At 39.1% G+C, this 27,064-nt stretch overlaps 1 protein-coding gene across 11 annotated transcripts in view; it reads left to right on the forward strand.

The window, feature by feature from the left end:
* The first annotated feature begins 35 nt into the window (after positions 1-35).
* Positions 36-27,064, forward strand: part of PRIMPOL (primase and DNA directed polymerase) — a 39,482-nt gene continuing 12,453 nt past the window's right edge. For 4 of the 11 annotated variants that reach the window (XM_036838611.1, XM_036838617.1, XM_036838619.1 and 1 more), the window contains exons 1-7: positions 180-391; positions 1,666-1,724; positions 5,998-6,236; positions 8,191-8,288; positions 9,175-9,304; positions 15,216-15,363; positions 19,016-19,303. In XM_036838611.1, coding sequence (XP_036694506.1) covers positions 6,057-6,236; positions 8,191-8,288; positions 9,175-9,304; positions 15,216-15,363; positions 19,016-19,303 — 844 coding nt within the window. In that variant the 5' untranslated portion in view covers positions 180-391; positions 1,666-1,724; positions 5,998-6,056. The other 7 variants (XM_036838613.1, XM_036838612.1, XM_036838616.1 and 4 more) reach the window with 7 other exon arrangements.

The following is a 27,064-nucleotide window of genomic DNA, read 5'->3' on the forward strand; positions in this document are numbered from 1 at the left end:
CGGCTCCCCCCGCCCGAGAACACCGCCCCCTCACAGGCCCCGTCCCGCCCGAGAACACCGCTCCTCCCGAGAACACCGCCCCCTCACGGTCCCGCCCCGCCTGAGGACGCCGCTCCGCCCGAGAACACCGCCCCCTCACGGGTCCCGCGAGCTCCTGGCTTCCAGGTACGCTTCCGGGCCATTCTAGGCCCTTCCCGGCCCCCGCTCCCTTGCAGTCCGCGTCCTGCCCCAGAACGCTGTCGTCTCACAGGCACGCGCTCTCCCCACTTCCCGCCCCGGCCCCGCCCCCGCGCCAGGTTTGAAGACTCGGTCCCGCCACGGTGGGCGGGTCGTGTGTCCTGCCAGCCGCAGAGGACCCATGGCTTCCCGCCCACGGCGAGCGCCTCTGGAGGTAAACGGAGGGAAACCCGAAGGCCTCGCCGGGTCCCGGGGGCAGGGAGAAGGGAGTCACGGGCGGGCCCTGCGGGAGGACGGAGAGCGGGTCGCGGCCTGCCGGTAATCCCCGCTTCTCCTCGGGCGACCGGAGGCCTTCCCTTAGGTCACCCCGAATTCCCTGTCCCGAAACCAAAAGCTTTAACCGCCCTGCTGGGCCTCCGCCTGTCTTGGGTCACGAACTCTTTTCAGACTCTGAGTCATTTTCGCAGAAGAATGTACCAACCCAGTTGAGCACGAAATTCTCCATCAAATTTCAAGAGGTTCAGGACATTCTGACAAGTCAGGGGCCCCAGGTGAAGAACTCGCCCACTTCCAGCACATTTGTTTACTTGGGTATAAATCAGGGCGCTGTTTTGTTCACAGATACACATCGTTCTGAGTATGGCTACCGTTCCTTGAGTGCTTATCTGTGCTCTTACATTGTGGCAATGCGTTTTCTTTTTCTTTCAGCAGCCCCTGCAGGTAGGAATTCCAGTTTCCACCTGGGCTTAATTAAAAAGGCTAAGTGGTTTGCTCTTGTTAAGGGCTACACGAGTTAAACTCAGATCCCAGAAATAAAACCCAGGCCTTTATCCCTCCCAAGTTGAGAGAGGACCAGTATTTGGCAGTCCTTTTTCTGCTGCAGTAAAACTGAAGAATAGGACCCGCTTCCAACCTGCGCAGTGGTTGGCATGCAGTTATTTGTAAGGCAGGCACTAGTGTACTAGTTTTTTTTTTTTTTTAAAGATGTTTTCTGGCTTTATTTATTTATTTTTGGCTGTGTTGGGTCTTCGTTTCTGTGCGAGGGCTTTCTCTAGTTGCGGCAAGCGGGGGCCACTCTTCATCGCGGTGCGCGGGCCTCTCACCATCGCGGACTCTCTTGTTGCGGAGCACAGGCTCCAGACGCGCAGGCTCAGTAGTTGTGGCTCACGGACCCAGTTGCTCCGCGGCATGTGGGATCCACCCAGACCAGGGCTCGAACCCGTGTCGCCTGCATTGGCAGGCAGATTCTCAACCACTGCGCCACCAGGGAAGCCCTGTACTAGTTTTTTTTAACCAGTACTATTACCCCGTAGTGATGCTCAAACCCCTTCCTGTGCTAAACTTTCTTGCCAAAATTACGCTCTAGTTAAAGCAGCAGCAGCAGCAGCGGTTTTCTGTTTTTGTGTAGGTTATACTTATTAGTCTGGAGAAACTTTAATTATAGTAAAATAGCTGGCTAGAAGCAATGTTGGAAGTTTCGTTTTACAGAGGCGTCTCGGAGGTGGCAGAACCTGATCTGGGCCTGGCAGGGGAAGACTTCAGGACAGGTGAGTGGGGCCTTCCGGGGGAGGGAGACGTGCAGGAGGGCTGCTGGAGTGGGCCAGGTGCAGGCAGTGGTCATCATCATTCATTTGGTGAGAAGGCTGAACAAGAAGAAATCGAACGGTAAGTGGTTGAGGGCCAGATTCTGGAGAGTTTGGACTTCTTGAGGTAAACTTTAACGTGCATTAAGTGATGCTCTGAATCATTAATCAGTGTCCCTAGGAAAAGCTATGAAAATGGTCTTTTTAAAAAAAATTTTATTGGCGTATAGTTGATTTACAATGTTAATGAGTTCGTTTCAGGTGTAGAGCAGAGTGATTCAGTTACACCTGTATTCATTCTTTTTCAGATTCTCATATAGGTCATTACAGAGTGTTGAGTAGAGGTCCCTGTGCTGTACAGTAGGCCCTTGTTGGTTATCCGTCTCGTAGATAGTGTGTGTGTGTTCATCCCAAGCTCCTGATTTACAATCCCCCCCAGCCCCCCGTTTCCTCGTTGGTAACTGTGAGTTTGTTTTCAATATCTGGAAGTCTGTTTCTGTTTTGTAAATAAGTTCATTTGTATCATTTTTTAAAAAAATTAGATTCCACATATGAGTGATATCATATATGTCTTTCTCTGACTTCACGTAGTATGATAATCTCTAGGTCCACCCATGTTGCTGCAAATGGCATTATTTCGTTCTTTTTTATGGCTGAGTAATATTCCATTGTATATGTGTACCACATGTCTTCATCCATTCTTCTGTCGATGGACATTTAGGTTGCTTCCACGTCTTGGCTGTTGAACGTGGTTTTAAGGTGATTAGTCTGGCAGAATTAGGCTGTTTGGATGGGAGATCCTGTGGGGATGGTAGAAAGGTGGAACTGGAAAAAACTGTACCACTGGATGTTTTCTTCCTTATAGGAGACTTCTGGGAAGTTTAAATATGAGTTACTCTGTTCAAGCATAGACAGGCAAGGTGACTGAAGTAGGAAAAAAAAAAAAGTCAATTAGTATATTTAATAATTTTGTAAGGTGTTATTCATCTGGGAAGTAAACTGTTATTACTGTAAATGAAGTTTAATCACATACTTTATTATGAATACTTTAGCAGTGGGAGAAATAGTGTAAATGTATTACAAGAGGCCGTAAAGGGAATTATATTAAGAAAACATTGCCAAGTACCAGAACATTACTAAATGGTAGAACTGGAACATATATGCAGAAAACACAAGATACTGTTGAGTCAGTCTGTTCTCAGGGCAGAGGGAGAAGTTCGAGTTGGGGAATAGGAATTGACTTGTGATTAGACAAGAGAAGAAACTAGGAGAACTGGGCTAGAGAGAGCCATGCGAGGCAGGCTTCAGCTGTCCCTAGAAAGCAGTAGTCGTGAACCATGGGCCGCATGGCCCAGCTGCTCCTGGGGACCAGGCCGTCAGTGTCACCGACGAACAAGTCTAGGCATAAACGTCTGGAAACCAGGGCTGCTTAGGTCAGCTGTCTGAGTCATCTCCTCACCCTCCCTCTCGCTGTCCCTTCTCCCACTATAGTTACTCTAAAAAGACTAAGCCAACCTTTTTTCTAGCCTGACCACCTTTACTTGTAAAACTGGTATCAAAAATGGTTAAACAATCATTCCCATGCAATGCTAAGAAATAAATAATAGAGCTCTTAAGCCTGCTATTTTAAAATACAACAAATATTTTTCTTTGGGTCTTGGAAACTGTTACAAAAGTAGTTATGGTCCCTGTGTGAAAAGGGGTTTTCATGTGTAATTATATGTATATAGAAAAAGACAGCACTATTTCCCCACCAGCATTTCTGGAATGGTGATATGTTCTCCCAGGGGGTAGGGATGAGGAATATGATAGTCCAAAACCAGAATACCAGATGCCTTCCTGTTCTCCATTTCCTTTGCTTTTAATATTCAACCCTGCTGCTTGAATAGTCTAAGCCCCAGTTGTCTTTCAGCCCAGCTGTTAAAATTTTAAAACTGTGCAAAGAACAAGGGGGCATAACATATTTTGAGCTTCTCTCTTTTTTTCTGTTGATGTGCATGGTTTCCTCCGTCCAGTAAGTGTTAAACTGGTTTTCCATTGTGACTTTCATATATGATATACTCCCATGGTCATACCAATATTTTTACAAAACCAGAAAAAATTTTCCCAATGTCATTGTAACTAAGTGTGAATATCCACATGGTTATTTCTAGTCAGTTATTTGCTAGATACTAGAGTCATAATTCACCTCTGATCGCATTATGTGTTTATTGTCTTCGTTAAGTAATTGGTGGGCTTTATTAAAGTTAGTCAGTTTCTTAGAAGAAAGTTTCTCAATTAGGTTATCTAAATGGAGGGGATTTTTATCTGTGCGTGAAGCAGATTAAATAAACTAATACTCAGAATCTATCTAACAATAAGGAGCCCTGTCACATATATTGAAAAATTAACACAGTTGTATTAAAAATTGCCCCATCTCTTCAATCCAAAGAAATTGTATTCCTTTCCTAGGCATATCTGTTAACGAAATTTATGTTGATAGCTTTAGAATTTTATTTCTATTTCTTGGTTTATAATTTATAATATCCATGTGGATTAAGTGTAATTCAGAGAGTATAATCTTAAATCTGTTATGGTTGAAGTCAAATTTGAAATCTATGGATAATATGCCTTTTTTTCTAACAATGCATGAGGATATTCCTACCCTCTCTTAATCTTTTTGGGTGATTCTGTTTTTCTTTCCAGGGAGTATTTCATTTGCCAATGAGTTTATGTTGCAAAGTTTTCTGCTAAAATTCAAGAGCATATTTATCAATGCAAGTACTAGCTAGATAGGCATTGACAAAAGTAAATAACGATTTTACCCTCAAATGCTTTAGCATATGATATTATGTCACTTAAAACCTAATATATCTGTCTTCTACATACATAAATTACAACATAGTTGATGTTAGTGAAGAAGCAAACTATTAGTTATTTCTATTTCTGTGTAAAACCCAGGCCAAAACTTGCTGGCTTTAAAAACAACAAAATAATTTTTTCTTAGAGTTCTGTGGGTTGCCTGGGCAGTTTGCTGGATCTCTCACCTGAACTCACTCAGGCTTACTCAAACATTGAATTCAGATGATGGCTGGATGATCCAAAATGGCTTAACTCAGGTGTCTGATAGTTGGTGCTTGCTATCAGCTGGGGTACCTTGGTTCTTCTCCAGAGAGCCTTTTATCCTCTGTGAGGCTAGAGTTATAGCATGATGATCTCAGAGCAGGACTCCATGATAGCCAAATCTAATGCAAAAGCACTTATTAAACCTCTGCTTGCTTCACATTTGTCGATGTGACATTGGCCAAAGCAAGTCACATGGCCGAGAGTCTGTATGGGAGTGGGCTTAGATGGCATCTCTTGATGGGACGAATGCCAGAGAATTGTCCCCATTTTTTCTCTATACTGGAAGCTTTTCCCCCCTCTTCTAAAAACCTATCCTTTTTCCTTTGTAAGTAAACCGTAATCCCAAATTGGAAAAGTATTGCCTGGTCCCCTTACTTTGGCATGGCTAACATGGAAGCATTGTATGCAAACAAAAACATATATCATTAGGAAACAAGGGTTAAAATGTAATCATTTCAATTGACTCATCACAAAAATAGTCATTAACAGATTAACATTTATTCTTTTTTTTAAAGTCATGCTTATGATTACCATACATCCCAAACCAAAACTAGCCGATATTGTAATTCCCATTCATACACTGGTTATCCTCCCAGCTGGTAGTTGTTTGAGTAGAAAAGAAGAGCAATGGGCAGGAAAAAGAGGGAAAGGGAGCTAAGAGCTAGACAGTGGTGCCTAGAATTGAATTCTACACTAAGAAATAATAGCACTGGAATGATGTCCACCATCTGGGTGAGGTACGTGGCACTTGATGCAACAAAATGGTTATAATAAAAACCATAGTGATGCAAAAAACACTCATATTTACATGAGGCATTGGAATTTGCAAAACATTTTCATGTCTTATGACATGTATCCTCAAGATAACTACATAAAGATCATGTTGATCCCCATTTTGCAGCTGATTACAATTTAGGGAGCTTCATTAACCTGTTCAAAACTGTAGCACTGTTAGATGGACGAGCCAGGATCTAAAGATTTCTGATAACCAGCCCTGTCCTTGTTTCACAATAAAACTTCACGCAAAACATAAACTGTAAAGCAAAGAAATAAGCAGAAATGAGCTTTGAAGTTTTACCAAACAAAATACATCTTAAACAAAGAAACTGACGTCCATGTTTGTTTGTTTTAGTAGTAATTGACAGACATCCTATGTGGGATAGGATTTAGTCTCCCCATACTTCTGAACCAATGAAGAGAAAATGGGAAGCGAAACTGAAGCGAATTGAAGAACGAGCATCCCATTATGAGAGGGAACCATTGTCCTTGGTGTACAGACCAAGATTGTCTAAGCCAGAAGAACCACCATCCATTTGGAAACTATTTCATCGGCAAACTCAAGCTTTTAATTTTGTTAAAAGCTGTAAAGAGGTAATTTTTCTCATCTTTTTTTAGGGCTACTATAACTTAAGATTTCCAGAAAAAATCTATAGTTTGTTTTCATTTCAGTCCACATATTTTACCAGAAGAATTTAATTGCAGTCTCTTTGTACTATTTAGGAAAGATATCCATGAATCATTAACCATTTACTTTATATTAATAATGAAAAAAATGACATGTCTAGTGCCAAATAGTTTGAAAAATCTGTAATGACATAGAAATGAAGCTATGCTTAGAGGAGAAGTGACTGTATTCATGGACTGAAAAATAATAGAATGAGTGTAAGAGTTAAACTAAAATAATACCCACAGAAATATCAGGAAATGAGTAAGTAGAGTGTGAGATTTTTTTTTTTTTTTTTGGTCTGCATTGGGTCTTCATTGCTGCGTGCGGGCTTTCTCTAGTTGCAGCAAGCGGGGGCTACTCTTCGTTGCCGTGCGCGGGCTTCTCACTGTGGTGGCTTCTCATTGTGGAGCACAGGCTCTAGGTGTGTGGGCTTCAGTAGTTGTGGCTCACGGGTTCTAGAGTGCAGGCTCAGTAGTTGTGGTACACGGACTTAGTTGCTCCGCGGCATGTGGGATCTTCCCGGACCAGGGCTTGAACCCCTGTCGCCTGCATTGGCAGGCAGATTCCTAACCACTGTACCACCAGGGAAGCCCGGAGTGTGAGATTTTAAGGATGAAATTAGGGATTGGAGATTTGAATTTAAACAATAGCAAATGAAAATGTCTCAAATGTCATAGCTTAGAGTTAATAAGCCCTGAAACTTAAATCATAGCACCAAAGCACACATGTTTTTTATCTTTCTACTGTCCCTTTTGTGCTTTGGAGTAGTAGAGTAGATTTATCATAATTTCCAACACATTAGGAAAGTGGGAGGAAGAAGTGCTTGCTACATCCTAGCCTCACAAAGGGAATGGTTCTCAAAAATAAACAGGTGTGTATTGCACATCTTTTTTTGTTGGGCACTGTGGGGAATATAAAGAAATATAATGAAAAGATGCATCTATCTAACATAAATCCAGCATAAATAAATTGTGATTCTGAAAATTGATGATATATAAAAACTCAAAATGCTAAAAGTATTTAAGGAGGAGGACCTTCTTTCCCTGGTAAAGAGAAGCTTGCTCACATCAGAATAGTTTAGGAAATAGAAGAAAAGCCTTTTGTGTGCATTTTGTGTAACCCTAATTCAGGTATCAGAAATTAAAATACAGATTCGTTTAATCTTGACTTCAAAAAAAATATAGCTGTATGATTGCTGGATTTACCAATCATCAGTTTATAAAATTTATCTCGAGAAGATTTTTAATAGGGTCGGGTAACTTAGTCTTTTTATGATTTCTCTCATGAAAATGGAAGTTTAGTTCCTTTGTAGGCTCAACAGCTACCTTTAGCTAAGTGGAAACAAAAGAACTTGTGTATTCCTTTTCCATGAGAAACAATAATTTATAGTTACTTGTTCTGCATTTTAAAACTTTCCTTAAACTTTTAAGATTTACCTACAAATATATTTTTTAAAACGGTTCTCATGTATTTTTATATACTCTAGGAAATTTATTAACTTTAGTCCAAATTATTTACAATAATGTTCAGGTAGTTTTAAAAAATAAGTTCTTTTTCATAAACTGGCAGATAAAACTATAATAGGAAGTCAAACGAGTGACTGAAAAATGATTTCTTTTTTTTTTTCTTTTTAGTCTGGATGTTCTAATTGTTCCTGCCTTGAACATGTATTACTTGAGTGACTAAATATAAATAAATACAAATAACTAGATTTTGATTGGCATAGATTTAGTGATTAATTTTCTTGTTTTCAATAATACAAATGTTCCAGGTTTTGAAAATTTGAATGATAAAATCTTTATGAACATTTAATAGCTACAGTTGATTTTAAATTTGCATTTTACTAATTTTTTGAATATTAATTTTGGTTTTATAAAGGACGTTCATGTATTTGCTTTGGAATGCAAAGTGGGCGATGGACAACGTATTTACCTCGTAACAACGTATGCTCAACTTTGGTTTTACTATAAATCCCGGTAAGTAGCTTTTAAAGGACAACACATTAAAGTATATTTCCTTCATCTGGAAATGCTTGTGAAGTTAAATCAGGCTGCCTTGGCTTTCATAGTTCTCAGTCACGCAGTTAGTTACTACTTTACTATTAGAATTGAATTCTGGAGTTTCCTTGTGATAGCAACACTGAATTATCTCACCAGGTGCTAGGAGAGAGAAATTGCGTGTGTTTTGAATTCCTGTACCACGTGATGACACAATTCCCACCATCACTTTTCTTTGTTCAAATTACTGTAAACCTTTTATTTGTATATGATGCCACTAAGCAGTTTATCATTTACTAATCAGGTCAGCATCTCTTCTTAATAACCCATCTTAAAGTCATACCTCTATATACCAGTGAGAATGAAACTGCACATGTGAGCATTGAAAGCTCATTGAAGTCAGGTGATTCAGAATGTATGTAACCAGTGTTTAAAATATTCCTAATGAAAATATGGAACTTAAAAATTCTCATTAAAAAATTCATGGAATCCCAAGAATATGTGATTGTGGGATCGCAGTTTGAGAAAGTTCTTAAAATTTGCTTCATGGTGATACCGAAAACAAATGTAGAAGTGTTACCTGATATCAAAATTATCTGTGAATAAGTAGCAGTATGAAGTTGACTATATTTTCCAGTTAAATAATGTTACAGAAAATGATTGTTACATCTTGTTTGATGGAAACTCTTGATACTGTGTTCCGTAAACCTGTGGTAAGCAGTTGTTCACTTTATCTTGTCTTCATTATGTCATAGTTATTTGTCATTAAATCACAGTTAATATACTATCTTGAGATACAAGAGCAACTTCTGTGATTTAAAAGGTGTGAGATATAAACCTAACAATCTTGAATTATTCAATTCAGAAGAACTCTCTTACACTGTTATGAAGTCATTCCTGAAAATGCTGTGTGCAAGCTCTATTTTGATTTGGAATTTAACAGACTTGCCAATCCAGGAGCTGATGGGAAAAAGATGGTTGCATTACTCATTGAGGTAAATTACAGACTCAGGTTTTTCTCCTTATATCTACCTGTATATCTTTTCATTCACTCATTCAGTCATTAAAGGAATCCAACCTATGTAACATATAGGTTCTGTGTTTCTCCTCCTTTTTCTTGTTACTCTTCCTTTTGACTTCGTTTCTTAATGTCACTTCTCTGAGTAAACTTCTGGAAAGGAGGAAGGTTCAGTTTATGCCCATATATTTCGTAATATTGCTGTATCAAAAAAAACTGAGAGGACTTCCCTGGTGGCGAAGTGGTTAAGAATCCGCCTGCTAATGCAGGGGACACGGGTTCAATCCCTGGTCCGGGAAGATCCCACATGCTGCGGAGCAGCTAAGCCCGTGCGCCACAGGTACTGAGCCTGCGCTCTAGAGCCAGCGAGCCACAACTACTGAGCCCGCGAGCCACAACTACTGAAGCCCACGCGCCTAGAGCCCGTGCTCCGCAGCAAGAGAAGCCACTGCAATGAGAAGCCTGTGCACCGCAACAAAAAGTAGCCCTGCTAGCCACAACTAGAGAAAGCCCGTGCACAGCAACGTAGACTCAATGCAGCCAAAAACAAATACATTAAAAAAAAAACTGAGAAAGGTGGCAGTTTGGGAATTTTCCATTTCTTAAGTATATATTCTTTTACATTACAAATAGTTGACTCTGGTGAAGATTAGGTGAAGTAATTTTTACTGAAAAATTGAGTACTAAGATAAACTTCAAGAAAATTTTGATAAAAATAGTATCAGAAGTTTCGAGCTGGCAGAAATTTTGGAAACTATTCTGTCTTACATCATCATAAATGAGGAAGCTAAAGCCTAGAGAGACTTATTTCCAACTCCAGGTCCAACAACTAGTTACTGGCAAAACCTGGTCTAGAACTACAATTATCATTTCTCCTTGTTTTTAACAAAGAGAAAAAGTGTAGTTCTAGTATATATTTTTGATTTAGCAGTGTCAACCAGGAAGTTAGTAATAAAAGGAATATGGGCTTGTGCAACTAAGCTCTATTAGGTTCGTTTATAAAATCTTTTAAGATTGTAGTGTATTAAGGTGTACTAAGATTATATTGACTATTATTTGGCCTCAGAGTAGGTATTAACATTAACTATTTTTTGTTCTAGATGTTAACTGTAGATGACTCATTTTATAATGTTAAAAATACATCCAAATTAAAATGTTTTTGATTAAAAGTATCTGCTGATTTTGTCAGATCTGTACATGTTTTATTTTAAATTTATTTGAAAAATGTATGCAAATACTGTTTTTTAAAAAAACATGTTAGCTTTCTCCTGACTTTGAAGCAAAAGAAATGTACATAAGTTCCCCCCAGCCCTCCCAAAAAACAACAGAAAAGTTATGTTTTTCTTAAGATAGCCATTGGACCCTTAAAAATAAATTTAAATGTTTTATTTCATTACAGTTGGTAAGTTGTATTTAATTTTTAACCTTAATTACGTTTTTAATAATCCATAGATATTGACTCTTTACTAGTGTATGATACACTTCTATGGTCTAAGGTAGGATTTGTTATGTGGGTTCTGTGTGGCCAAGAAGGAATTAAGATTCAGAGATTTTCACTAGCACTTTAATATGGTGATACTGTTAAAAAAGAAGTATTAGTACTTCATTGTATTAGAAACTAGAAACTTATCCCGAATGGAATCAACACTAGTGCAAATCCCATTTGTAACAAGGATTAATAAACACTGGTATGGCAAAGATCATGTAGGTGTTTAAATTATTTTCCTGCTAATTCTTTATACAATCTTATCCAAGTTAGTCTTGAGCAACTAATCTTTAACATCAACAAAAGTTGGAAAAAGTTGTAGAAATCTGAGTTTAAAATTATACAGCATTTTTATTTAACATGCTCATGTTGGTAGAAAAGTTATTAGGATTATTTTACTTAATATAACCTTTACAAATGATTATATTGAAATTAATTTCATTTACTGGTTACTTTGTATGTAACAAGTGTATAATACAATAAGTTCTTTTCCTTTAGCGTCTCTGCGTGAGGAGGCATAAGTTAGGTTAGCTGTTATCATAACAGATGGTTAATAAATAACTGGCTAATAATAACTAGTGATAATATGTAATGCCCTTTGATACAATTTTTAACTGACAATTCCAGTAAGCCACTTCTGCCAGATGGAATGACTTCTGGTGCTAAAGCATTTTATAAAACTATGTTGACAGGTAACATTGCTCAAATAATCATATATTTTTAACTTCTGGATTTTACAACTGAAATATTTAAATAAATAAAAAACTTTTAAAGTTGAGGTATAATTGATTTATGATATTATATTAGTTTCAGGTGTACAACACAGTGATTCAAAATTTTTACAGACTATACTCCATTTATGGTTATTATAAAATATTGGCTATATTCCCTGTAACTTAAAATTTTATTTAAAATTTAACTTGGGAAAAAGAACTTAAGGGGACTATGATTACTTTTATTATCTACAGTTACTACATTTATTCTGTATAGCTCCAAAGTACATAACTAGACTTTATTCATTTATCAATATTTTTTCAGCCTCTTAGTGTCAGTGTGCCTAGGCATTAAGAATACAATGGTTAGCCCAAAGAGACATGATTTCTGCCTTCACAGAATTTATCATGTAATGGAGGATAATAAGTTAGGATAAGATTTAGCTGCCATAATAAAGACCTAAAATTAAAGGGGCATAAACAAGATAGAAAGTTATTTCTCTCTCATGTAACACCTGGATGTGGCTCCATTGTATTAGGGGACTAGGCTTGTTGCTTTGCTGTTCCTAAGATGCCATTATTTACATTGTCCAAGATGGCTCAGCACCTCTGTGTCTACATTTTAGACAGTAGAAAATGGGGAAGGGGCGAGCATGCCCCTTTCCTTTAAGATTATAATGTAGAAGTGGATATTTTCCTTCTGCTCACATCCTGTTGGCCAGAACTTAATCACATGGCCACACCTTACTGCAAGGGAGTCTGGGGAACATGGTCTTTATTCTTGATGACCTCATATCTAGCGAATAATCGGGGTTCTATTTCTACAGAAGCAGGAGAGAACAGATCATGAGGGATATTCTCTATGATATAGAGGAAACCTATCAAAATAATCACACAAAAATTGCAGCTGTGTAAGTACTACAAATAGAGGTAGAATATATATGGGGCAATTTGATGTAGATAAGGAAACTGAGGAAGCCTTCTCTGAGAAAGAATTTACTGAAGAAGAGTAGGATCAGAGAGCATGATGGGAGGTGGTATGCTATTATAATACCAAAATAACATTATAAACACAATTTATTGCATAACTATTAGGTATCTAAGTGTTTGGCAGTGTACAGACATTTTTGGTAATCCCAAGATAACCCTATGTGGTGTTTCTTTTTTTTTTTAAACATCTTTATTGGAGTATAATTGCTTTACAATGGTGTGTTAGTTTCTGCTTTATAACAAAGTGAATCAGTTATACATATGTCCCCATATGTCTTCCCTCTTGTGTCTCTCTCCCTCCCACCCTCCCTATCCCACCCCTCTAGGTGGTCACAAAGCACCGAGCTGATTTCCCTGTGCTATGCGGCTGCTTCCCACTAGCTATCTATTTTGTGTTTGGTAGTGTATATATGTCCATGCCACTCTCTCACTTTGTCCCAGCTTACCCTTCCCTGTCCCCGTATCCTCAAGTCCGTTCTCTAGTAGGTCTGTGTCTTTATTCCCGTCTTGCCCCTAGGTTCTTCATGACCTTTTTTTTTTTTTTTTTTTAAGATTCCATATATATGTGTTAGTATACGGTAGTTGTTTTTCTCTTTCTGACTTACTTCACTCTGTAGGACAGACTCTAGGTCCATCCATCTCACTACAGATAACTCAATTTCGTTTCTTTTTACGGCTGAGTAATATTCCATTGTATGTATGTGCCACATCTTCTTTATCCATTCATCTGTTGATGGACACTTAGGTTGCTTCCATGTCCTGGCTATTGTAAATAGAGCTGCAGTGAACATTTTGGTACATGACTCATCTTGCATTATGGTTTTCTCAGTGTATATGCCCAGTAGTGGGATTGCTGGGTCATATGGTAGTTCCATTTTTAGTTTTTTAAGGAACCTCCATACTGTTCTCCATAGTGGCTGGATCAATTTAGATTCCCACCAACAGTGCAAGAGGGTTCCCTTTTCTCCACACCCTCTCCAGCATTTATTGTTTGTAGATTTTTTGATGATGGCCATTCTGACCGGTGTGAGATGATATCTCATAGTTTTGATTTGCATTTCTCTAATGATTAATGATGTTGAGCATGATTAATGATGTGGAGCATTCTTTCATGTGTTTGTTGGCAATCTGTAAATCTTCTTTGGAGAAATGTCTGTTTAGGTCTTCTGCCCATTTTTGGATTGGGTTGTTTGTTTTTTTGATATTGAGCTTCATGAGCTGCTTGTAAATTTTGGAGATTAATCCTTTGTCAGTTGCTTCATTTGCAAATATTTTCTCCCATTCTGAGGGTTGTCTTTTTGTCTTATTTATGGTTTCCTTTGCTGTGCAAAAGCTGTTAAGTTTCATTAGGTCCCATTTGTTTATTTTTGTTTTTATTTCCATTTCTCTAAGAGGTGGGTCAAAAGGGATCTTGCTGTGATTTATGTCATAGAGTGTTCTGCCTATGTTTTCTTCTAAGAGTTTGATAGTGGCTGGCCTTACATTTAGGTCTTTAATCCATTTTGAGTTTATTTTTGTGTATGGTGTTAGGGAGTGTTCTAATTTCATTCTTTTACATGTAGCTGTCCAGTTTTCCCAGCACCACTTATTGAAGAGGCTGTCTTTTCTCCACTGTATATTCTTGTCTCCTTTATCAAAGATAAGGTGACCATATGTGTGTGGGTTTATCTCTGGGCTTTCTATCCTGTTCCATTGATCTATATTTCTGTTTTTGTGCCAGTACCATACCTGTTAGGTGTTTCTTAGTACCTTCGTTTTGCAAAAGAGAAGACAGGCTTCAGGAGAAGTGACTTGTCCTGTGGCTGCACAGCTAATGCTTTTAAGCAGTTACATGTGCCAAGCATTGGGCCAACTCTTTACTCTCATTTTCTCTTTGCTCCTTACAACAACCTGAAATGTTAGGTTCTATTATTATCCCATTTTGCAGTTGAGGAATGTTAGGTTTGGACTTGACTAAAGCGACAGAGCTGGTAAGTGGCAAAGCCAGAACTCAAACCTTTCTGACTCCTAATCATGTGCTCCTAACCCTGCGCTCACTACCTTCCTATAATGCGTAACTGCTTTCATTACTAGCATCATCTAGCCCTGGAGGCCATATTCTTGGACGTAGATTTGGGCTCAGTGTGCCTGAGGAACTTTTTGAAGACTAAAACTGTAAACAATGGAATTGTGACTTTTTAACTCAGAGATAATATTTAAAGAGATGCTTAGGACTTCCCTGGTGGCACAGTGGATAAGACTCTGTTGCTCCCAATGCAGGGGGCCTGGGTTCGATCCCTGGTCAGGGAACTAGATCCCACATGCATGCCGCAACTAAGGAGCCCACCTGCCGCAACTAAGACCTGGTGCAACCAAACAACAAACAAATAAATACATAAATACATAAATAAAATTTATGAAAAGAGGTGCTTAAAAAGAAATATTTTTATTGTGATTTTAGAGATTAATGTATAAGATAAATTGAATTCTGAGAGGCCTTTAACCCTGAGAGCCTATGCATTTTTGAACATAAACATGTATAATAATTTAAATATGTATATTTCAGTACATAAGTAATTCAGTAAAATTGTGTAATAATCTGATATCAAAATAAAAAAACATTAGACTGACTTGTACCAAGATATTTGAATTTTGCTCATGGAAAAGTTTTAAAACAAATTAAAAAATACTAATTATTTATGTTTTACTTGTGTTTTCAGCATGTTTGTAAAGCACTTCAACAGTTTTACAGGGTTAGTTGTTCAGCTGAAGATGTTCTCAACTTGGATTCTAGCACCAGTGAAAAATTTAGCCGCCATTTAATATTTCAACTCCGTGATGTGGCATTTAAAGATAATATTCATGTTGGTAAGTGTACTGTTTTTTTAAAAAAATCACAATTATATTAAAAACTTATGTTTTCCTTTCCTCTTAAAGTTTTGTATTTGTCAGGTTTTATGGTCATTAACCTGTCCTAAAAAATGAATCATGATTTTTCATGTTTTCAGGATTTGCCTTTAGTTCTAGACCTATCTTCCTATTCTAGGTACATTTTAGACACATTAATGTGCTCAGGATATCCTTGGCATTAGTGCCTCTTGCTGTAGATATTGGGATGGCCATGCATGCCCTGGTCCTGGTTTCTGTTCCAACAGGAGTCATTGCAGAAGTTTTCTGGGTAATGCAGGAGAGGCCTAATTCAGGTCTTATCTGTGATGCCTGAGATCTGGATTTCTGACCTTCGCTTTAGCCTTGCCTTAGCTTTTAGTACATGAGAACTGGGCTTGGGTTCCAGGCCACACTCACGAAGCCTTGTTTATTGTTCCAGGCCAAACCTTAGGGTTGGAGAGAAGTGTAGATGTGTAAGCCTGAAAGTGTAACCAGAGGATTAATTCTAGTACTGGACATTTAGAGATATAGGCCAAGGTATAAAATGAAGTCAGTCCAAAGGGGAACAAATAGGCAGAAAGGGAACACTGAAAACCAAGGTCTGAATAAAAGGCAAAATCCTGAGTGTATACCAAAGCAGGGGTAGGGCAAGCAGATGATTGCCTGAAGTTCAGGTGACAGGTGATCCATTTCCGAACAAGTGTCTGACCGTTTCCAGGGCGCCAAGGGCAAAAGGCAGGAACATTTGTTGAATCTGTCCTTGTCCCTTCGTTCACTCCGTCTGTAACCTTAATGATCATCCACTGTCATGGCTTCAATTCCCATCTGTGTGTTGATGACTCTCAAGTCTTTATCTGCAGTCGAGACTGTTCTCCCATTAAACATCCCCACACAGACACTTGAAACTCAGCATGTCCTAGACTAGACTCCTCATCTTTTCTCCCAGACTTGCTCTTTCTCCTGTGAGGTGTATATCCGAGTGGTATGCCCATTCACCCAGTTACCCAAGTGGAAATGCTGTGTCTTGCTTACTTCTTTAGTCAGCTAGCTAGAGTGATTTGATTATACCACTGTGTGCCTCAAACCCTTCCAGGATTATTCCTTGCCTTCAGGGAAAAGTCCAGGTGTCTTAGTTTGCATGATGAGGCCCGTTGTGCACTGGCCTCATCTCTCACCACTTGGCACTTCTAACTCTGTCCTTCACTTAGCTCCCACGGGGGCCACATTTTCTCTAGTCCTTAGGCCTCTGCACTTTTTGACACTGCTGTCTGACCAGTTCACCTGGTCTGTTAAGACTCAGTGTAGGTATTGTCATCTGAGAAGCCTTTTCTGTCACATCCCAAACCCTAAGACTTAGGTTCGTGTTCCCTCTGGGTTGCAGAGCGTGCCCAGTGCCTATCATGTCAAAGCGTTCACCACTTCCTGGGGTAATTTCTTGTTTTTGTTTTTGTTTTGTCTTCTCTATTCTACTTAATGTTTCTTTAGGGCATGGATTGTTTCTTATTCACCATTGTATTTCCAGAGCTTATCAGATAGTAATGTCTTTATCAGTAATAATAATATAACAGTAGCAGCAGCAGCTACCATAAATACAAGAAGTCATTTAATATTTGCCGAATGAATGACTGAATGTTAGGTGGCTCTGCTGTCTGTGCGGAGGGGTAGAGTCCTAAGCAGGCTATTTCTTTGATTCCTATTTACTCCTCATAGTCTGCTCTGAGTCCTAGCCACGAGGCTAAACGTGGAGATTTGTTGCTAGGAAGAAGAGGAGAATGGAAATTTGACCGGTAATTAGCAGTGTCTGCTACAGATAGCTTCTGAGGGCAACTGACATTCAAGCTGGGCTTTAAATGAAATTCCATCAGACAAAGATAAGAAAGGTTTTACTGTCAGAACAGCATAAGCAAAAGTATAGAGGTAAGAGTTCGTGACTAATTTGGGGAGCAGTGGGAGTCCAGTGTGGCTCGAGTGAGAGACACAGTCAGACCTGATAAATGGGATGCCATCTGCAGCTTCGATCCTCTAAAATTATGAACTGTCAGAACCAGAGATGCAGAGATTATGAAATAGTCCAAATTCACCACTTTGGTTCCCCTCCCTCAATGTATCTCTTGGTGACATTTCTACTTCCTATTGTCAACCTTTCAGAAAGAGGAATTAGGAAGTGTAAGATCATAGAATGTTAGCAAGATGTACAAATTTGATCTCCTTGAAATACTTTCCTACCAGCCTGCCATAGAACCTGAAATTTCTATGATCGATACGTTCTTTTGAGTTATTCCCAGCCAATAAAATTGTCCCTGTATTAATGATGAGGTGAGGGTGATACTATTGGGGAAGGGCAGCAGAAAGCAGAGTAGTTTGCTGGAGCCAGTGTTAGTATTAAGGTGGTTACACCATCCATCGTCCTAGCCCGGCCTCCTAAGCACAGTCTTGGCAACTGGTTCTGCAGCCATGCCTTCTTGGTGTCAAGTAGGTGTAATTTTACATTTCCAGGAAAATTTACTTTATCAATTTATGTTTGGACTGCTTTATTGTCCTTTGATATATCATGATTTCTTTTTACTCAGTATTTACCTTATTTCCCTCATTCCAGAGATAATCATGTCTGTATATGATTGCAAGGATCAAATGCTTCTGCTTTCATTTTGATTTTTAGTGTTTTACAAGATAGTGGATTTGTTTCTTTGAGGAGGGAAGTAATTAGGTCTAATTTGGAGAAAGAGAATCTTGAACTTAGAGCATGTGTATCTTATGATTTAAGGGTTCAAGCTGTCTGGTAAATAAAGTGACAAACCCAGACTATACCAATTTTAAAGACTAAAATTAAGTTTTTCTTATAGTAGTGCATTTCTCCAGTATTGTTATACATGAAGCAGCTTAACCAGATTGTTACTTGATTTTATCATATAAATTATGAGAGTTTAAAGAAGCTCTGGATTGTCATACCATCTTTTCTATGTAAAGATAGCGCCACTCATATTTAGAGCTCTTAGAATAAATGTTGAAATACAACAGATGTCTTTACTTGCTTTAGTTCTGGACTTTAGTTATTGGGCCACAACCCAGCTCATGACCAATTATTGGGAGAGGTAGGAGGAGCAAGAACCTTAAACTGATGGCTGTGAATGTCGAGGTTCTTGGGGTATGTCATGCGAGTAAAGGAGAGAAAGTAAGTCCTGCGAAATTTGCTGACATCCTGACATAGGGAGAGTGTGGCAGAGCTTGGCAGCACTGTTTACTTGTGTAAACCTTGCATTCTTTAATCATTGATTGTGAATGTAAATTCTACTCAATTTGTATTCATTAAAATGGTGCTTTTTGGTGACAGAGCATTTGGCCCAGGCCCATACTAGCAACATTGACAAATCTTCTCACATTAACCTTCCCTTCTAAGATGATTAGTTTACAAGTTACACCAAACTCCCCTGTCAAAGGGAATTTAAAAAGTAAAAGATTACACAAGAGGAAGGAAGTATAGGAGAGGGGTATTACAGTTTATAATAACAACTCAGTTTTAAAACCAGAAATAGAAGCCTTACTGTGTAAAATTGTCCTGTGTAGACTTGTGCCTAGATCTTGTTATAGTTTTCAGAAAAGGATTAGATTAACCTTTTTATTTTTTCTTTAGGTAATTTTGTGAGAAAAATTTTAGAGGCTGCTTTTCACTTAATTGCTAGTGAAGATGATGATATGACTCCAGAGACAACGGGCCATGAATTTTCGCATTTTTCTGAAACACCAATTAAACAAGGAATTTCCTTTAGCAAAAAGTCCACAGATGAGGATATAGGAGAGAGCTGGACAACGAATTCAGAGAAACTGGAGAGGCTGGGGTCAGCTAAGCAAAGCAGTCCTGATCTTTCATTTTTAATTGTGAAGAATAACATAGGAGAAAAGCATCTTTTTGTGGATCTAGGTAAGTAGAATTGACAGCTCTCTGTTGGACTGTCCTTGTGTACTTCTGTGAGAGACCAGTCAGTGCCCACTTGTCACTTTGCTTAGGATTCTTACTACCACCACTGCTCCACAGCGACTGGGGTCACTAACAGAATGTGATCAGTGAGCTCAGGTGCGGGAAATCTAGTAGGTTTCTGTTAGGAGATCTTAAAGGGGTCCTGTGGGACATAAGCAGCAGGCTGGCCTGAGCTCCAGAAGAGAATGGTTGTGGCTGGCTCCTGCTCTGAAATGGTCACAGGATTCATGACAGGGGACAGTTGGATAGCAGTCTCCAATGCTGCTGGCAGGTTTAATTAGATGAAATAAGTTGTAAAAATCGGTACAATGTAAAAATGGAGCTATTAGGTGGCAAAGTAAGCCTGGCGTTTTCTGCACTGAAGAGCTTTGCAGGGGTTGTTTCATCAACTTCCTACTATGATAAAACTGGTGGCTGCTTCAGCTGTGCTCTCTTCTGCCCTGCTTGCTTCTGGTCTCTGAATCTGAGGATATATGAAGCACTGGCACAAGACCTCAGCCTGTTTAGGTAACACACAGGCCAGTCAGGACCCCTAATTCAGCTGAGCTCCAATTTGGTGAAATGAACCTCATTTTTATGTTGAGTTCTAGCTTGTGATTTGAAAAGCCATAAGAGCAGCATTTTTGCCATTGATGGTTAGAGCAACTCAGAGAGCTTCAGTGTCTACAAGTTGAAGAAAAGTAGGTTTAAGCTATAAGCAAGATTACCAGGCCAATCAGGCTGAGAATAGGAAGTGTTCCTGCTGTATTGCATATCTTTCTAGCACTGTTGACAACCAAGTATAAAAATTTGGAAATAAAACAGGCATACCTTGTTTTGTGACACTTCACAGGTATTGTGTTTTTTACGAATTAAAGGTTTGTGACAGCCCTGAGTCAACCACTGATACCGCAATTTTTCCAACAGCATTTGCTCACTTTGTGTCTGTTTCACATTTGGTAATTCTTGCAATATTTTATACTTTTTCATTATTACTTGTTTTGATGATCTATGATTAGTGATCTTTGATGTTACTACTATGACTCGCTGAAGGCTCAGATGGTGGTTAGCATTTTTTTAGTTATAAAGTATTTCTTAAGGTATGTATATTTTTAAAGACTGCTATTACACCCTTAATGACTATAATATAATGTAAACATAACTTTTATAAGCACTGGGAAGCGAAAAAATTCGTGTGACTTTATTCTGATATTTGCTTTTATTGTGGTGTTCTGGAACTGAACCCACAGTAGCTCTGAAGTATGCCTGTAGCTTTCAGTGTACAGGTCTTTCACCTCTTTGGTTAAATTTATTCCTAGATACTTTGTTCTTTTTGATGCAGTTGTAAGTGGGATTGTTTTCTTATTTTCTCTTTCAGTAGTTTATTAGTGTATAGAAACACCACAGATTTCTGTATATTGATTTTGTATCCTGCGGCTTTACTGAATTCATTTATTCTAACATTTTTTTGGTAGAGTCTTTAGGGTTTTCTACATATGATTCCTGACTTAATGATGGTTTGACCTACCATTTTTTTTTCCCACTTACAATTTTTTGACTTTACAGTGGTGTAAAAGTAATATATTCAGTGGAAACCATACTTCGAATTTTTCAGTTTTGATCTTTTCGTGGTCTAGTGATATGTGGTATAATACTCTCGTGATGCTGGGCAGTGACAGTGAGCTGCAGCTCACAGCCAGCCATGCAGTCATGAAGGTAGATCAGTCACAATCATTTTGTATCCAGACAACCATTCTGTTTTTTTACTTTCAGTATACTATTCAATAAATTACATGAGGTATTCAGTGCTTTATTACAGAATAGGCTTTGTGTTAGATGATTTTGCCCAACTGTAGGCTAATGTGTTCTGAGCACATTTAACGTAGGCTAGGCTAAGCTATGATATTCAGTAGGTTAGGTGTATTAAATGCGTTTTCAACTTATTTGTTGGGATGTAACCAGTTGTTAGTTGAGGCAGACCTGTATAATATCAAGTATACAAGTATACAATATATCTGCAAACAACGACGGTTTTACTTCTTCCTTTACAATTTGGATGCCTTTTTCCTTTTCTTGCCTAAGTGCTGTGGCTAGGACTTCAAATACTACATTGAATAAAAATGACGAGAGTGTGCGTTCTTGTCTTGTTCCTGATCTTAGAGGAAAAGCTTTCAGTTTTTCACTGCTGAGTATTTCTAATTGTGGACTTGTCATATGTGGCCTTTATGTTGAGGTATGTTTCCTCTGTATCCACTTTATTGAAAGTTTTTATCATAAGCGGATGTTGAATTTTGTCAAATGCTTTTTCTGCATCTGTTGAGATGATCATATGATTTTTATCCTTCATTTGTTAATGTGTTGTTACATCACATTGATTGATTTGTGGATGTTGGACTGTCCTTGCATCCCTGGAATAAATTCCACTTGATCATGGTGTATGATCCTTTTAATGTAGTGTTCAAGTTGGTTTGCTAATACTTTCTTGAGGATTTTTAGATCTATGTTCATCAGTGATATTGGCCTGTAATTTTCTTTTCTTATGGTATCTTTGTCTAGTTTTGCTATCGGGGAATGTTGGTCTTGTAAAGTAAGTTTGGACTTGTTCCCTCTTCTATTTTTTGAAAGAGTTTGAGAAGGATTGATACTAATTCTTTGAATCTTTGATAGAATTCACATTTGAAGCCATCTGGTCCTAGACTTTGCTTTGTTGGGAGGTTTTTGTTTACTGATTCAGTGTCCTTACTAGTACTTGGTCCATTCAGATTTTCGATTTCTTCATGATTCAGTTTTGGCAGGTTGTATGCTTCTAGGAATTTATTCATTTACTCTAGCTTGTCCTATTTGTTGGCATATAATTATTCATGGTAGTCTCTTATGATCCTTTGTGTCAGTTGTAATGTCTACTCTTTCATTTCTGATTTTATTTATATGAGTCCTCTCTTTTTCTTGGTGAATCTACCTAAGGTTTATCAATTTTGTTTATCTTTTCAAAGAACCAGCTCTTGGTTTCATTGATCTTTTTTTTTAGTCTCTATTTCATTTGTTTCTGCTCTGATCTTTTATTTCCTTCTGTCTACTAACTTTGGGCTTCATTTGGTTTTATTTTTCTAGTTCCTTGATGTATAATTTTAGATTGTTTATTTGAGATTTTTCTTGTTTCTTGAGGTAGGCCTATATCACTGTGAACCTTCCCTCTTAGAACTGCTTTTGTTGCATCCTGTACATTTTGGTATGTTGTGTTTCCATTTTCTTTTTTTTTTTTTATACATTTATTTATTTTATTTATTTATTTTTGGCTGTGTTGGGTCTTTGTTGCCGTGCACGGGGCTTTCTCTAGTTCCGGTGAGCGGGGGCTACTCTTCCTTGTGGTGCGCGGGCTTCTCATTGTGGTGGCTTCTCTCGTTGTGGAGCACGGCTCTAGGCACGCGGACTTCAGTAGTTGCAGCGCGTGGGCTCAGTAGTTGTGGCTCACGGGCTCTACAGCACAGGCTCAGTAGTTGTGGTGCACGGTCTTAGTTGCTCCACGGCATGTGGGATCTTCCCGGACCAGGGATCGAACCCGTGTCCCCTGCATTGGCAGGCGTATTCTCAACCACTGCACCACCAGGGAAGCCCTCCATTTTCTTTTATCTCAAGGTATTTTTTTATTTCTCCTTTAATTTCTTTGTTGACCCATTGTTTACTCATTAGCATGTTATTTAATCTCCACATACAAGTGAATTTTCCAGTTTTCTTCTTGTAATTAATTTTTAGTTTCACACCATTGTGGTCAGAATAGATGCTTGATGTGATTTCAGTCTTCTTAAATTTGTTAAGACTTGCTTTGTGGCCTAACATATAATCTGTCCTGGAGACGGTTCCATGTGCATTTCAGAAGAATGTGTATTCTGTTGCTTTTGAATGGAATGTTCTGTAAAGTCCATCTGATCTAATGTGTCCTTTAAGGCTAATATTTCCTTACTGATTTTCTTTCTGGATGCTCTATCCATTGATGTAAGTGGGGTATTAAATTTTTCTGCTATTATTGTATTGCTGTCTATTTCTCCCTTTAGGTTTGTTAATATTTGCTTTATATATTTAGATGCTCCTATGTTGGGTGTATATAAGCATTTACAAATGTCCTTTTCTTGTATTGATCCCTTTATCAGTTATCATTACATAATGCCATTCTTTGTCTCTTATTACAGTCTTGGTTTTAAGTGTATTTTGTCTGATACAAATATAGCTATTCCAGCTTTCTTTTTGCTTCCATTTGTTCGGAATACCTTTTCCTACCCCTTCACTTTCAGCCTGTGTTTATCCTTATGTCTGAAGTGCATCTCTTGTAGGCAGCATATAGATAGGTCTTGTTTTTTTATTCATTTAGCCACTCTGTATCTTTTGATTGGAGAATTTAGTCCATTTACACTTAATTATTGATAGGTATGTACTTATTGCCATATTGTTAATAGTTTTCTGCTGTTTTGTAGTTCCTCTGTTCCCTTCTACTTTTCTTGCTCTCTCCCTTTGTGGTTTGATGCCTTTTCTAGTGGTATGCTTAGTTTCCTTTTGTCATTTTGAGTATTATCTACTATAGGTTTTTACTTTGTGGTTACCATGAGGCTTGCATATAACAACTTATAACAGTCTATTTTAAGTTGATAACAATTTAGGTTTGAGCACATTCTAAATCTCTAATATTTACTCCCACTCCACGCTTTTGATGTCACATTTTATATCTTGTTTATCCCTTAATTATTGTAGTTATTTTTACTACTTTTGTCTTTTAACCTTCATACTAGTTTTATATGTCTTTTTTCTTTTTTTATAAATTTATTTAATTTTTTTGGCTGCGTTGGGTCTTCGTTGCCGCGCGCGGGCTTTCTCTAGTTGTGGCGAGCGGGGGCTACTATTCGTTGCGGTGCACGGGCTTCTCATTGCGGTGGCTTCTCTTGTTGTGGAGCACGGGCTCTAGGCACGTGGGCCTCAGTAGTTGTGGCATGTGGGCTCAGTAGTTGTGGCTGATGGGCTCTAGAGCACAGGCTCAGTAGTTGTGGCACATGGGCTTAGTTGCTCTGCGGCATGTGGGATCTTCCCAGACCAGGGCTCAAACCCGTGTCCCCTGCATTGGCAGGCGGATTCTTAACCACTGTGCCACCAGGGAAGTCCCTAGTTTTGTAAGTCTTAATCCACTACCTTTACTATATATTTACCTTTACCAGTGAGATTTATACTTTCATTTTTTTAAAAAAGACTTATTTATTTATTTATTTTTGGCATGTCAGGTCTTAGTTGTGGCACGCGGGATCTTTGTTGAGGCATGTGGGATCTTTGATTGTGGTGCATGGGTTTCTCTCTAGTTGTGGCGTGCGGGTTTTATCTCTCTAGTTGTGGCGTACAGGCTCCAGGGCACGTGGGCTCTGTAGTTGTGGCGTTTGGGTTCCAGAGCACGTAGGCTCTATAGTTTGTGGCACACGGGCTCTCTAGTTGAGGTGCGTGAGCTCAGCAGTTGTGGCACACGTGGGCTTAGTTGCCCTGCGGCATGGGGCATCTTAGTTCCCTGACCAGAGATTGAACCTGCGTCCCCTGCATTGGAAGGTGGATTCTTTACCACTGGACCACCAGGGAAGTCCCCATATGTTTTCTTGTTACTAATTAACACCCCTTTTATTTTTTCAGTTTAAGAAAGTCCCTTTAATATTTTTACAAGGCTGGTTTAGTGGTGATGAACTCCTTTAGCCTTTATTTGTCTGGGAAACTCTTTCTTTCTCCTTCAATTATAAATGATAACTTTGCCAGGTAGAGTATTCTTGGTTGGAAATTTTTTTTTATGTCAGCCAGATTGAATATATCATACCACACCCTTCTGGGGTAATAGTCTTATGGGGGTTCACTTGTATGTAACAAGTTTTTTCTCTTGGTACTTTAAGATTCTTTCCCTTTAACTTTTGGCATTTTAATTATGATGTGTCTTGGTATGGGTCTCTTTGGATTGATCTTATTTGGAACTCTCTGGGCTTCCTGTATCTGTATGTCCGTTTCCTTCCCCAGGTTAGGGATGTTTTCAGCCATTATTTCTTCAAATAAGTTTTCTGTTCCTTTCTGTCTCTCTCTTTTTTTACCCTAGGACTCCTTTAATGTGAATGTTAGTCTGCTTGATGTTGTCCCATAAATCCCTTAAGCAGTCTCACTTTTTTTCCATTCTTTTCTTTTTTTGCCGCTCTGATTGGGTGAGTTCCTCTGCCCTGTGTTCGAGTTCACTGATCCTCTCTTTTCCTTCATCTAGTCTGCCGTAGAACCCCTGTAGTGTATTTTTCAGTTCACTTACGGTATTCTTCAGTTCTTTGATTTCTGTTTGGTACTTTTCTATATTTTTCTTTGTTGACGTTCTCATCGTGTTCCTCCATTCTTTCCTGAGTTCAGCAAGCATCTTCATGACCATTATTTTGAACTCTTTATCAGGTGAGTTACTTTTCTCCATTTCATTAAGATTTTTTTCCCTGAGGTTTTATCTTGTTCTTTCATTTGGAATATATTCCTGTGTTTCTTCATTTTGCTTGACTCTCTGTGTTGGTTTCTATCCATTAGATGAAACAGCCACTTCTCCCAGTCTTGAAGGGTTGGCCTTGTGTAGAAGATGAACTTTTTCAGTCCTGTCCTAGCTCATGTTGTCACAAATCTCTGTGCTTGTCCAAGCAGCCTATTATATTTTTACTAGCTCCTAGTAACTGAGTGTGTGCCAAGACCAGTCAGTGCCCCAAAGGGGAGGATCTCAGTCAGCACCTAGATTCAAGCTGATTGGAAGCCAGACCTTCAGGCAGCAGCTTTTAAAGAATGCAAATATATACACTCCTGTGGGACCACAAGTTTAAGCCCTGCTAGTCACCAGAGCCAGGCCGTCTGGCTGGGCAGGAGTCACAAAAATTGGGGCTCCAGATGAGTGTATAAGCTCCTTTCTGAGAGATACTGGTGAGCTGTAGTGAGGTGGAGGGAAAGTGCAAAGATGGTGTCCACTGGCCTCCATTCCCTAAGAGCCCCTAAGCTCCAGGACAAGCAAATAGGCCTCTTTGTTAGAAAGACTGGGGGGGGGGTGTTTAAGTCTGCTGTCTGTGCAGTACTCTGGGAGTGGTAGTCTACCAAGAGCTGTCTCTCTGATTGTTAAAGCTCCGTGGGACCCAGGATCACAAGCTTCCCTAACCTCTAGAGCCAGGAGATCAAGGGGTATCTGGATGGTAGCCACAGAAACCGTGTCACCAGATGTGAAAACCAGGGCAGCAGATGTGTGTAGAAGCTCCCCTCTGGGAGCTACTGGCACTCTGGATCATGGCAGAGGGAGAGCACAAAGATGGTACCCACTGCTGGAGCAAGGCTGAGGGGTGGTATGAAGACGGTACCCGCTGATAAAATAAAAAAGAAAGATGAAAGAAAGATGGCTCCCTCCAGCTTTAGCAAGGCAGAAGGAGAGCCCACCAGGCTCCATCCTTATCAAGGAAGGTGGTGCCCACCAGCCTCCATCCTTAGAGAATATCCCAACAGGACCTTGCCCCTCAGACCAGTGCTTTAAAATTAGTAAATGAGTCTCTTTCACATAACGAGTGGGCTCTCTTCAACGGGCTGCTTCCGCACTTGACCCTGGGGCAGGTGAGTCTGCATGTGAGCCCTTTAAGAGCCGTTTTCAGTTTTCATGGCCCTGTGGGTCTTGTGGGTGTGAGCCCAGTTGGTCTTCAAATCCAGGTGTTTGGAGGG

The sequence above is a fragment of the Balaenoptera musculus genome, chromosome 21 (assembly GCF_009873245.2).
Source record: "Balaenoptera musculus isolate JJ_BM4_2016_0621 chromosome 21, mBalMus1.pri.v3, whole genome shotgun sequence".
NCBI lineage: Eukaryota > Metazoa > Chordata > Mammalia > Artiodactyla > Balaenopteridae > Balaenoptera > Balaenoptera musculus.